Consider the following 14,358-nt stretch of genomic DNA (forward strand, 5'->3'; position numbering starts at 1 on the left):
AGTTCCCATCTCTTTGATACTCCTGCATGTCTATTCATTTTCCAAGTCAAAACCATATGGTCACTCTCTCCAACTGGTGGGAGAGATGTCATCTCAGTTATTATCAACTCTTCTGATGCTATAACCAAATCCAAAACTCTTGAACCTCTTGTTCCCTCTGTTACATGTTGCCTAAGACATTTGTCCCTCAAGAATTATAGAAATTCCATTCCCCTATTGCTACATGCATCTTCCTCTCTCCAATTTATACTACTGTGGTTAAAATCCCCCATAACAATCATTCTTCTTGCACTTGCCAAACTTAGCCGTCTAAACATCTCCTGGTCCCCATCCTCTGTGCTCCTGGGTCTGTAGCAACACCCCATTAAATATCCTGTCTTGCCTACCTCTACCTCACACCATATGTTCTCAAAATCATTTGTCTCACTTCCTTCCAAAGCCTCCACTCTTAGAGGACATAGGTCATCACTTATCATAAGCAGTACCCCACCACCACGCTTTCCCCTCCTATCCTGATGAAAAATGCTATACCCAGCGACTTCTATTCCTGTTATTATATCCCCTTCTGTCAACCACGTCTCAGTGATCCCAATAATTTTTGGCCAGGCTGATGCTATCTACGCCACCAATTCCTCTCCCTTATTCCGGATACTCCTGGCATTAGTATAAAACATATAAATGCCATTGTTTCTATACCCAGCATTATCCCTTCTAGACTCCACTGGGCTCAGTGCTACCTGACATCGTCTCCCTTCTCCTAAGTATCCATTCTCACAAGAGGCCACCCCTGCTATCATCCTCCCTGGAACACACTGACTCATTCAGAACAGCAATCTCTCCAGATGCCTACGTCCTTCCTCATTCAAATGTAAGCGGTCTCTCACATACAATTCCTCTCTTTCCTCAAATGCACTCCAAGCATCCACATATACCAGTCCTCTCTTGTCACACATTCTCGCTATTATGCCATTCAATATCACCGCTCTTCTGCTCAGTTCATCATTATCATACCTAAGCAATACGCACACTATTTTTCCTCTCTCTCTCTGTCTTTTTGGTTTAGTTTTTGTTTCAGTTCACAATAATTTTGGTTTTAGCTCACTATTTTGGTTGAGTGCTGCATATTTTAACTGTTTCTGCAATGTTTATTAATAGTGTTGTGCATTTTTAATAGTGTAAACAAGTTGACATTCGTAATAGTCTTTATTCATTTTGTGTAGCTATAAAATGGATACATATCCAAGAAAGCATTTAAAAATATGTACTTTTTCCTCAATACACACACATCCATGACTCAAAGACAAATTGCCAATGAGTGTGGTGTTAGTTTGGGTACTATTAATATGATTTTAAAAGGATTTGGACAGACAGGTACCTTGGCACTTAGTACCGGGCTAAAAACAAAAACCACACTAACTCAAGATCATCTACTTGTTGGGAAAAGCAAAATGAATCCAAGATTACCTGCTGTAGACTTAAATAGAGATTTGGTTGCTAGTGTGATTAATGTTTCTTACATGACAGTCTGTCGAAGATTGTTGGAAGTAGGGAGGACTGCTCACAGACCAAAAAAGAAACAACTGTTGACAAAGACTATGCAGAAAAAGAGGCTTCAGTGGGCTAAAGTGTACAGAGATTGAACTTTTAAGAAGTGGAAGAAGGTCGTATTCTCAGATAAGAGCCATTTCTTTGTCCAAGGAGAGCGAGTACCCTATGTTTCTAAATCAGCAGCTGAGAACACTTCTTCCACCCACCTTCAACAAACTTCTAAATCCTGCTCAAAAGATATTCTGGGGTTGTTTTCCACATGACGGTTCAGGATCACTTGTGCCTGTTGACAATATGATGAAAAGTTACCAATACATAAAAATATTGGAGAAAAGAATGTTTCCACAGATCCAGAAATACAAAGAACTCATCTTCCAACAGGATCTTGTGCCATGCTCAACTTCAAGAAAAGTGAAAGAGTTCCCCAAAAATGACAATATCCATTAACTTCAGTGTCCAGGTAACTCTCCTGACATTAACCCAATAGAAAATTTGTGGGCCGTAGTGAAAAAAGAGACTTGGAAAGTTAATTTGTGATACAAAGAATAACTTAATACAATCAGTTATATTTTTGTGGTTTTGTGGTGCAGAAATAAAAAAAAATGTGTTTGCCATTGGTAAAGTCCATGCCAATGGACTTTACCAATGGGGATTTAATCAACTTTAATTTAAGGGAATTAATGAACTTATTAAGAACAGAGGACACATAAATTATTAGGTAAAGTTGGAGTTAACTTTTATACTTATTTGTTTGCAAAATTAAAATTTTTCTTTAAAATGTGAGTGTTCATATTAATCTGTTCACTACTGTATATGTGTGTGTGTGATTGTTTTATATTTTTTCACTGCTGTTTTTTTTTGTGGGAGAATTGCTGTTTTTCTGCAATAATACTGTAATTATTGTTATGCTTTAGTAGTTGGATGCAATGTGAGGATGACTAATTTCCAAACATGCCTACCATACATAGTGTATCCAGACTCTGGGTACAGTCTGTGTGGCTTTAACATCATCATTTTTCATATACCACTATATTCTGAGTCTCCAGGCATAACTAGCAGAGTTTAGGCAGCAGTATTATTTTGCTAGCTGGTTAGAATCTTCCTGATGTATTACCGTCAGGTTTGCTCAACTGTACTTAGTAGCTGACTGGTTTCATGCTGTACCTTGAAATGATAAAGTTTCCAGATACCTACATTGTGTTTGGAGGGTTGCACTGAACTAGAAGAGGAAGGGTAGTGCAACAGCTGCTTTTTCAGGTTATGAGGAAGCAAGGTGATGTTTCACCGGTGTCCTGTTTGTGGAAATAGGCTATACCACAGAAGATGGAAGGGAAGTCTGGCTTGTCCTGTCCTGTACAGGCTACATCTTGTGCACCACCAGTCCATTAATGATTTTTATTGATTTGCATATGTAATCATATTTTGATGTTGCACTCTACCTAATCTGCTTGCCTATATGGCAGTCCTAACTGTAAGACTAAATTAATACAAAAAAACTTCCTTATTATTATTATTATTACTACCTCAAGACCTCATGGAATCAAAGACTCATCTAGGAGGTCCTTTTATCACACACACAGCTCATCATACAGTGTTTTAAACACATTCAAACTCTTTGCAGACACCACATTCTCAGGCAAGGCATTCCAATCATTCACAACTCTGCATGAAAAAAACCTGCCTCTCACTCCCCTACTCACACCCTCTTTATACAGTTTCCATGGATGACCTCTGGTTCTCCCCTGATCTCCCACTATTCTCTGTAAAAAAAAAAAACTTCTCCAGCAAAGGTTGGTTGATTGGTAGAGCCTCTGCTACTAATGGCTCAGTTAAGTAAGTTTGAGCGCGGTTAGTAGTTGGAAGGGGACCAATCATTCAATGCTGTTGGCACACCCTCCCTCGATGAGTCTTTGGACTCCCTGGAGGTTTCAAATAATAATAATAATAATAAAATTGATCCTATAACAACCCCTTATCAACTTGTAGTTCTCTCTTCCTCCTGTCCACCAGACTCTGCAAATTACATCTTCTCAATCTTTCCTCATACTCGACATTCCAGAGGTCATGGGTATGATCTTTGATATAAAGATCACATGTAACTTAAAACATGTTACCTGAAAGGGTTAAAAATGTCTTATATGATATTAATATCTAAATAATAATTAAGTGTGAAATATTTTTATTTGTTGTGAAGATGGTGATATTTTGTGAAAAGTAGATAATAAAAAATGTTAATAATCTACATTTTTTAGTCATGTTCAAATTCGTTAGTAATTTTCAGTATTTTAAAAACATGCTAGCACATTTACAATTAACACTCCATTAGATCTGAAAATATTTCATATAATTTATCATTCCAGAAATATCAGTTGGCTGACAAGTAAAATTGTCATTACATATCTTATATATATTTAAAAAAAAAAATTATTATTATGTGACACCTCCAGGGAGTCCAAAGACTCATCGAGGGAGAGTGTGCCAACAGCATCGAACGATTGAACCCCGTCCAACTACTAACCACACTCAAACTTGCTTAAGCCATTAGTAGCAGAGGCTCTACCAATCGACCAACCTTTGCTGGCAAATAAAATAATATATTGGAGGCCTAAAGTGGCTTGAAAATATACCGTAAGTATATAAGTTCCATGTTTGGTCTCTAGAGCAGGGTTTCCAGACTTGTAAAAATTTAATTAAAAAATACACAAAATATATAAAATTGATAAAAATTAGGGAAAAAAATCCTTAATGTACTCTAGGTTTGCAGATAATCTTTTGTAATTAGAGCAACAAAAAAAAAAAAATGATTTACATGTATGTGAAGTAAATCTATAATTTACTTCAAATACATGTAATTGAAGAACAAGTTTATATGAGAGTCATATTTTTGTTTAATGGAAAGAAATGTCAATGAAATGTTAATTTAATTATTATTATTCCTGATACCTCCAAGGAGTCCAAAGACTCATCATGGGAGGACACCTACAACTGTCTCAACCACTACACCGAATCTCTACTACGAATCATCTCCATCAACGCCATCTACTGTCCCCTCCACCACCACCACAACTAGTATTTTTTGTCTGGAAATTGCATGTGTTCTGAAGGGCCGATTTTTCTGTATGCGGGATGAAATTTCTGGGAGAAAAAATCCTGCTACCTCTGTATGAGATCGGCTAACTCACCTTTGATTGAAATTGTCAGATAAAGATTCCTCCCGTCGTGACGAGAATCAAACTTAGGCCTATTCCAATCAAAGGGCGCAATGTACCGTCGCTCTTCCAATTGTGCTACTTAATTGATTATTAAGTTATTATTTTGCTTTGGTCATTAGCCATGTTCACTCTTTGATTACCTGTTGTGAGTGGAATTCACAAGAAAAACAAATCTTTGGTTTATTTTTCATACATATTTGTTTGTTTCTTTCCATTATAAAAAATACACATCAGTAGTATTCGGTGTCTATTCACATCAGATTAGCAATCTAATGAGAGTACAAAAGCAATATGCTGGGTGAGAATATATTGTTGGAGGTAGAGGAAATAAGAGATCTGGGGGTGATATCGGATAAGGATCTAAAATTTAGGGGAACATCGCCAAAATTGTGAAGACAACACAAAGGCTTCTGTGAATGATGCGGAGGACACTGACATATAGAAGTAGGGAGATTCTTGTTCCATTGTATAAGGTTTGATTAGGCCACACATGGACTGTTGTGCCCAGATTTGGTCACCGGGTTTTCAGAAGGATGAAGAGATGTTGGAAAGGGTCCAAAGGAGACTGACTAAGGTAGTTTCTGACCTCTGGAATGTCGAGTATGAGGAAAGATTGAGAAGATGTAATTTGCAGAGTCTGGTGGACAGGAGGAAGAGGGGAGATATGATAGAGACCTATAAGTTGGTAAGGGGTTGTTATAGGATCAATGCCGGAGAAGTTTTTTTTTTACAGAGAATAGTGGGAGATCAGGGGCGAACCAGAGGTCATCCCTGGAAACTGTATAAAGAGGGTGTGAGTAGGGGAGTGAGAGGCAGGTTTTTTTCGTGCAGAGTTGTGAATGATTGGAATGCCTTGCCTGAGAATGTGGTGTCTGCAAAGAGTTTGAATGTGTTTAAAACATGGTATGATGAGCTGTGTGTGATATAATAATAATAAAAATTTGCCTTCACTGTGTTCATGTTAAACAATCAAGTAATATCAGGTGCACCAAAATCAGTACTTCATTTCAATTGCAATAATAAGTAATGTTTAGCCAACTCCTCATGAACAAATAGTAGGACCCCTTAATTCAAAAAACTTTCCTATATGTAAACTTTCTTATTATTGTTGTTATTTTATTTATTTTTTTTTTGTTCAATTTTCAAAAATGGATTCATATTAATAGGAATTAATTCCTGTACTTCTGTTTTTTTTTTTTTAATGTAATTATTATAAATGTTTACTATATGTTCTTATTTATAAAGAACAGCATGTAGCAATAGCAACATGTCTACTATTTACTGAAATATATTAGACTATGCAAGCTCATTAAAAATATAAGGCACAGATTCATTTTCAGAAGACAGTGAACTTGTATTAGGAAAATTAATGTATTTAATCAGTTAATGAAGTTTTAATACTTATTAAAAATTCATTGGCCAAAGTGTATAGAAAACATCTTGTTACTGAACCAGAGAGGTGTCTTGCTTAAACCAGCAACAAACTGGACATGCAAAATTGTAATAGTCTTATACTTCTGTGTGGGCTGAATTACATGAACTTCCCTGAAAGCAACGGTTCTCTACAGAATTCTGCAGCAGATTTCCTGAAGACCACATCAGAAGATCTGAATCATGTACAGTTTCCTTAGCAGTAATGGTAACTTCTTTCAATACTCGCTTTAATATCTCTTCCTGTTCTAGATTTGGGAGATTGAGTTTAGTGTAACTGTTTTTAACTGGATGTGGAGAACCTTTATGCATTGGACTGCTACTTAACTCTTCATCTGAGGAATGCTGTATATCTTCACAAACAATGCTTAACTTTCTGTTTCCTTTTTTCTGCTTCTCAGAATTGCTGTGTAAAATTTCATAGGTTGTTTCACTTTCAGCCATCAGGTCTGCTGCAGGTTGTGAATGGGTTCCATAATTACATTGGTCATCCTTTGACAGGTTGTAGTGATTCTTCATTTGAAGTGTCTGCGAATTAATAGCAACATGATTGTTACTCTTAACAGTGGTGAGACGTGGAGTCGTATTACAAGAATAAGTTCCTTTATACTTCATAGCTTTCTGTGTGCAAAATCCATACCTGCTAAGGAGGATAAAGAAGTCTCGACGATACTGTTTAGTGAGAATAGCATATAGAAATGGATTGGCACATGAATTCAGTGGATAGAAAAACACTAGAAGGATCTTGGAATTAGTGACATTGATAAGAGGATATCCACCTACAGCAGTTAGCCCAAAGAATGCAATGGGTGCCCAGCATGCAAAATCTGTGAATACCAACATAGCCATCCGTTTTGCCACAGTCATGTCATTTGTTGTTGCTCGACATTGTTGTCTGGTAATCGATACATACATTTTGGCATAGCATGCACAAATAAGAAGGAATGCCAGGCCATTGATAGTAAGTAATGCGACAAGGTATGCTAGATCTCTGGAGTCATTATTTGCCATTGGAAGACAGATGCTGGTCTTAGTGTAACCACTGATCCCCATAAGAGGCAGTGTTGCCATTGTTATGGCATACATCCATCCAAAAATCATAATTTTTGCAGCCATTCCCAGTCTAAGACGTCGATTCAAATGGATGGCATAAGTTATGGCATACCAGCGTTCTAGTGTGATGACAGTTAAGGTAAAAATAGAGAGCTCACTAGCAAAAACAGTAATGAAACCAGCCACTTTACAACCTGCACCTGTAAAGAAATCAGCATAATGAGACAGAATGATAGGGCTACAGTATCTATTTATCATTCTATCCTTATAACAATGAAAGAACCAATAATTTTTAATTTTAATTTCAATAGCTTAATATTTTTCTTGTTTATATAATAATGGCTAGCGATTAGACCAGTTTTTATTTGTCTTCATTAACTGTATTACCAAGTGTCCATCAAGCTAGCTGTCAAGTTAATGGGTACTGTTTTATGAAGCATAGTAATAAAGTCCTATGAAGAAAGGATAACTTCATATTGCATACTGGGTGGGGGGGACTCATTAATGAGTTTAAGCCTAAGGTAAGAAAGCCAAGAAATGAAAAGATTTTGTCCCAAAAAAAGCATAAACTTTATATAGAAATTGGCAAGTAATTCTTCTCTTTCACATAAAACTATAATTTTAAATGGTAGAATAAAGAGTATAGAAAGTACGTTTCATGTTGAGCCCATATACTCGAGGTGGTTGACCTGTATTATACAACATAAATGGGGGTGGATGGACTATTCCACAATACATCAGTATCAGGGATGAAGGCAGAGAAAAAGAAACTTGTTCTGTTGAGTTTGGAGTTGAACTGTGAAAGGATGTTGTAATGCAAGTACATCACATTTCATTAGATTTGGTAGAGAATGAAGAAATTGATGTTAGTTCATATGAACATTTATCTTAGATACATTTATAGAACATACATACTGCAGAAACCAAAATATAAATGTGGGTGGAATGAGTTGGTAAGAGATGGTCATTAATCAGTGTAATTGTCCTCTTCTGTATGGAGTCAGGTATTTTTAGAGAGCTCTTAGGGAAACCACCTCAAATGTTAGAGAAATATTTGATAGTTGGAAGCATTTGTGATTTGGATAAAATTAATCTGTTCAGAGATGAAATAAAGCTTTGAGTGGAAGAGAAATCTTAGTTTATTGGAAACTGACAAGGCAGGGGTTGTGATGTATTATACCAGAAGAGGCTTGATATCAGGATAACTTCAAGAAGAGAAATTTCATCTTGTTTAGAGATTTGAATTTTGTCAAGGAGAATTCTGCTGCTGTCAACCCAATTCTGAATCCTTGTCCTCACTAACTACTCCAACACTTTGACCAACTCCAGACATGAAAATTGGCCTATAATCAGCCTTAGTCTTATTACCTCCTCTATAAGGTGGAACAATTTTGTCCTCTTTCCACTCAATTGGAATTTACTCATGTTAAAAAGGTAAGTTAAAACTATTCCCACCGCCCTGAAGTTCTGCATTATGTTACAATCGCAAGGATGGAATACTTTAATGAACTAATCATTTAACACATTTGCTATATCCTCTTTTTCAGTGTTTATCATCCTCTCATTATCACTGACCAACATCATCCTTCCATAATCATTCTTTCTTCTACTGGCCATATATAAAAAAAACAAACTCCGTAGGATTTCTTTTAGCCTCATTTGCTAACTACTGCTCATACTGCACTTTTTTGCTACCCATACTAAGTGAGTCGCCTTCCTTGCCTGCTCTTTGTACTCCTCATGTAACTGATTATCGCCACTCATCTTGTGGTGCCTCCATGATGCCTTTTTCTTTTAGACTGCTTCACTTCTTCAGCCATCCATTACATCCTGACCTTTGGAATACACTCAGTCATTGCATCTGCCAGATAATTCCTGAGTAGGGACTAAGCAACACTAATTTCCTTCCCATCCAATTCCTCATTCCATGATATCGCTGCAAGCTGCCTACTGAGTTTGTCGTGATCACCCACCTTATAGTTCTACATAGCCATTTCTCACAAAAGTCCTGATATGGCCAGCCACCACCCAGGTGATCGCCTCATGATCACTTTGACCAGCTGGAGGAAGATGTGACACTTCATTTACAACATCTTCTGATGAGCTAATCAAATCGAAGGCTCTTGATCCATGTGTAGCCTCTGTTACACATGGATCAAGAGTCTTTCCTGTTTATACCATAATGTGTTCACCCTTTTCTTATTATCCAGATCAATTTGCCTAAACATTTCCTTCCCACTGCCCTCTACATTACCAGGTCTATAGCAACACTCTACTAAACATTTCATCTTGTCCATCCAAGATAAGATGAGATGGATGAAAACTCCACTTCACACCATACTGCTTCAAAACCAGTCACTATTTCACTATTTACTCCTTTCATCTCCACCCTAGATAGGTACAGCTCCTCTGCCATCATCAATAGCACTCCTCCCTTTTTTTGTCTATCATCACGAAAGACAATATATCTCTCCATGTCTATTTCTATCAGAATGTCCTCATTTTCAACCATGTCTCACACGTTGCTTTCTTTGAATACTTATAGCATTTGTAAACTAGCTGATTTCTGTTTCTATAAGGAGCCTCACTGACCCCTACTTCTCAGATATGACTCCCCTCCCCATCTATTCCTCTCTATCATCACTAATATTACACCTCTTCTCAGACTTAAATGTCACCCCATATCCTTGACTCTCCTAATCCTTTCTTGTGCACTCACAAATTACTCCAGAAACCATCATCTACACTTGTCACAAGTCTCCCCATCCACTGTGCCTCCCCTGTTTCCCTGTCTGTCTTGTGTTCCTTGTCTCTCAGTCTCTTTACTCATGTCACTTACCTCTCCATTCGCAAAGTCTTCTACCTTACTCTCCTCTTTTACACAACACCTCTTGCTTCCTCAAGTCTTTCATTCACTTCAATGATTATTTTCTCTTACAGCAACAGTTTCTCTAACTGACTCATGCCAAATCCATTTAAATGTAGCCCATCTCTTTTATACAGCTCTGTCTGTCTTTTAGATTCATTCCACATGTTTATAAAATGAACTCCTTTCTCCTCATGCCACTCTGCTAGCATACTATTCATAATCTTCACCCACCTTCTCAAATCGTTATTTTTACTCTCCTTAATAGCCTCCTGACATCCCTCCTTACATTCTCCTTGCTACCAGTCAAATCATTTGTGCCAACTCTTTTTGCTTGTGTATACTCCTCTTATCCAATGTTTCAGTCGCTCTGCTCATTCTGCCTCCCCGAAGACTAACCTTGTGCTCCTTTTCACTGACCACACCTCTCATCATTGAGACCATATAGATATCTTATCGTGCAGAGGTAGCAGGGTTTTTCTTTTTTCTATCAGAAAGGTTTTTCATCCTGCATATAAATAAATTGGTCATGAGAACACATGAAATTTACAGACAAAAAAAAGTATTGGTAGTGGTAAATGGCATTGTGTGTTTATGGGAATAGTGTCATGTAGTTGATGGATTAAGTAGGGGAGACTGTGAGTTATTTGTTGTGTGGCCTCTCATGATGAGTCCTTGGACTCCTTGCACATGTCAGGTAATAATAATATTTAATTCACCAAGACTATCATTCCAGAAAATGTGCAAAATGAAAGCCTGAATAGTAGGTTTACAAATGTGGTAGTAGGGAATGGAAGAGTAATAAGCACGAGTGAGAATGTTGGGAATGAAGGATGACAGGTGTGAATGTGAAATAATGACTGAGGATAGTAATGGTGTGCAATGGTGGAGTAATAAAGAAAATTTTTTCTGGTGGTTGAATAATTTGGAATGTGCAAAATAGGATTGTATCCCAGAAAATTATTGTGACTGTCATTATGGCTATAAAGTGGGATGCTGGTATGTAAAATGGTAGTGGTGATGATGCTAAAGGAGCTTGAATCAGGTAACCAGAGATATGAAAGTCTAATTGTGAATGGTATTGCCAAGGTTTGATAGCTTCGAGTTGAAAAATAAAAAGAGCAGAAAATATGGTTGACAAAAGGGAACTGTATGCTGGACACAGGTTGCATCTTAAAAAGAATGGAAGCATAGATTTATGGAGGCTACTATTTAGAGAGAATGTGAACCAGCAAAACTAAACTGTAGGGCTAGAAATGGAATAGCCTCAGATGGAAATATAGCTATGGGAGGGAAAGGAAGAACACTGGATAGCATATTGCATGGTATGGTGTCAAAACTAGAGAAATCAACACCAGGTGTATGGTTAATATGCATTGCTTTATTTATATATAAGTATTAGAAATACAGGAAATGAGTTTATAGTCTTAGCAGATTCAATTTTTCCAAATATTGATGATAGTGAAGCATATTGATATGGAATAACATTGTAACAGAAATAGAAATCAGTCATGCAGATTCAAAATACTGGAAGGATGAATGGAGAAGAGGATCACTGCTAATGATAACAAAAGAATTATATCCCTCTCAGAAAACTAGGATGAACATGGTGGTGAGATGGAAGTAAGTGATAAATAGCAAGCTAAAGGACAGTTGCCCCCCAATCGCATACGTGCCCAACCTGACTTAACCTTTGAACAAAGATGCCAACTCCGAAGACAGCTAGAAGAAAAATGCCAAAATGGAGACAACAGCTGGACCATAGACTACAAATAAACCAAATTAGTGCAAAAACCAAGTGATGCGACTAGTAGCCACCAAGGAGATCAGTATGCAGGCACTGCATATGAAACATGCAAAACCCTTGTGATCAAAGCTATGTCCCACAAACCCTTGCACATCCACTACACCAACATCTGTGGTCTCAACTCCAACCTTAATAGCGTTCACTATCATCTACAGTCAACCAAATCCCACCTACTCTTCTTAACAGAAACTCAAATTTTCACAGTAATGTTAAACTGACCATGGTATCAGAATTGTTTTAAATTCAATTTTAGATTTAAATTGGGCACCGTTTTTATGTAAGGCAGGCAGGAAGTTTAATAATTTTGTCAGTGATGAGGCTAATCTGAATGAGGAAGGAATCAGTTGCATCCACTGTAGGCTGAAGAGTGTTATTTGACTTATGGAGTATCTTAAGTTTTATGGGTATTCAGGAGACCAGGAAGTTTGTTTGTGAATTGATAGGATCATTGTAAGTTATGCTTGCCATGAAATTCTTGTTTAATCCTTTATCTAAATGTAAGCAAACAAAGTTTTTGTGCGAAGTATCTTCATGAATAGGCTACTTGTGTATAGAGGCTGTTGACTTTACATCAATTACCTTAGCATCCCATAATGGAAACCATACTGTCTTTTGGATGTGCATAATGCTATGCCTTTTAGGAGAGTCATTACCCAGACCAGTATCAATCTTTATTGAGGTCTTATCAGTGTAAGCCAGATTCAAGAAGATACCAAGGTTAAATTAATGCAGAAGTGATGTATTTTCCATATTCATAGTCTCACAGACTATAATTAGTGTGCTCTTTAGATTAAGCAGGATGTTAATTTTTCAGTTGTATTTCATGATATGAATGACTGCTGTGCATCACTTATATTCTACTCTGCTCCTGTAGTAATGGATTATTATTTTTTTTCCCCCTAAGATTACTGAGAGAACAGGATTGGCTCATGCAGAGATTTCTTTCAGGAGATAAAGCTGACTAGCAGTCTCAAGCCTGATGTTGTCAGCACTGTATGGAGATGAATTGCAGACATCATGTTCTATAATGCAACATAAAGTCTCCTGTGAATATTTGACTAGATGCTACTGTGCACTTGTAAAGTATGGTTAGTTTTGTCAAGTGAATATTCATACGAATGCACTTTTGAATTTGCTTACAAATAAAGAGTTGCCAACTGTAGTACATTTAAACTAATATATTGATGTTTATTCACTTCACCAGTATGCATTGTAACAACTGATCATGTAAAATAATTCCTTATTGGATGTAATGTCATGTGAAAGTTCTCCAGTTCATCTGAAAGTTCTTACTCAGATTACAAACCACATTTTATGTAGAAAAGCTACCAAGGCATCATTGCTTTTCAACCTAAATCTTGCAGTTGTTGCTGCATGACATGGTTCAGTGCACATAAACAGACTATGTTTAAGTGCATTGCAAATAGTCTTATAAGAGAATGCCTCATACTACAAAGTGAAGTGATCAGCATTTCACAGAAGACATTTCTGTTCACCTTTAGGAGAACAGTGCCACTATTACTGTTAGTGCCATGTAATATACACCAAGACTGGTCAGAGAGTGGATTAATATATGAAATGATAATTACTAAACTAAAGAGCCAAAAGGCTTCATGATAATGAAATGATAACGTCAAGTCAACTCCCAATTACTGGCATTAGGCTGATACTGGTATTGTGATTTTTCTTGCAAAGCAAATATTATCAAGCAAAATCTATTATAAATGATACTTGAAAGTGATGGTGTAAATGATGAAATGCAATATGTAGAAGGGAGGCAAGTGTTAGGAAAATTGGAAGTGAAAGAATCAGGTATTGATTGGGTTAGATGTTACTAAGGCTATGGGAATGGAGACACATCACACATATTTTTAAGGAATGTGTAAAACAACTATGCCCTTGACCTGGTTATTTAATGAGTCTTGAAGTGAGTGAGTGGGTGGGTGGGTTGGTAAGGTTCTTTCCTAAGGATTGGGAAAAAAAAAGGCAAAATAATACCACTCCACAAGAATGGTTCTAGGACAAAAGTTTCCAATTACAGACCAGTCTGTATTAATTGCAATTGTAGTCAAGGTGTTGGAGAGATTGGTTAGGAGTAGAATACAGAATTGTCTTGATGGGCATATGATTCTTTATAATGTCTGCATGGATTTATAAATGATGGGTCTTCTTCTAGCAATTTACTTGCATTTATGATAAGGTAATGAGTGTGTTAGACATGGGAGATTCACATAGTATAGTTGGTATTGGATTTTGAAAAAGTGTCTGATACATTACCTCATGATACTTACAAGCTGTAGATAATTGGAATGGATAGTATATTTGTTATATGGATCAGGGATCGGCTCTCTGATCAATACCAACCAAAAATTGTGTATGATGGAGCAGTGTCTCAAAAAAGGAGTGGTGTGCCCCAGGGTTCTGTTCTGCTGAACTTGTTT

At 36.9% G+C, this 14,358-nt stretch overlaps 1 protein-coding gene across 5 annotated transcripts in view; it reads right to left on the reverse strand.

Moving 5' to 3' along the window:
- Nucleotides 1-6,020: 6,020 nt before the first annotated feature.
- The window catches only part of LOC150102724 (follicle-stimulating hormone receptor-like), a 315,182-nt gene continuing 306,844 nt past the window's right edge, over nucleotides 6,021-14,358 (reverse strand). For all 5 annotated transcript variants that reach the window (XM_090398880.1, XM_090398882.1, XM_090398883.1 and 2 more), the window contains one exon: nucleotides 6,021-7,444. In XM_090398880.1, the coding sequence (XP_090255006.1) occupies nucleotides 6,270-7,444 (1,175 nt within the window). In that variant the 3' untranslated portion in view covers nucleotides 6,021-6,269. The remainder of the gene's footprint in view (nucleotides 7,445-14,358) is intronic.

The sequence above is a fragment of the Typopeltis vanoorti genome, chromosome 10, assembly GCF_054136105.1.
Source record: "Typopeltis vanoorti isolate ZY-2024b chromosome 10, IOZ_Tvanoo_1.0, whole genome shotgun sequence".
Taxonomy (NCBI): Eukaryota; Metazoa; Arthropoda; class Arachnida; order Uropygi; family Thelyphonidae; genus Typopeltis; species Typopeltis vanoorti.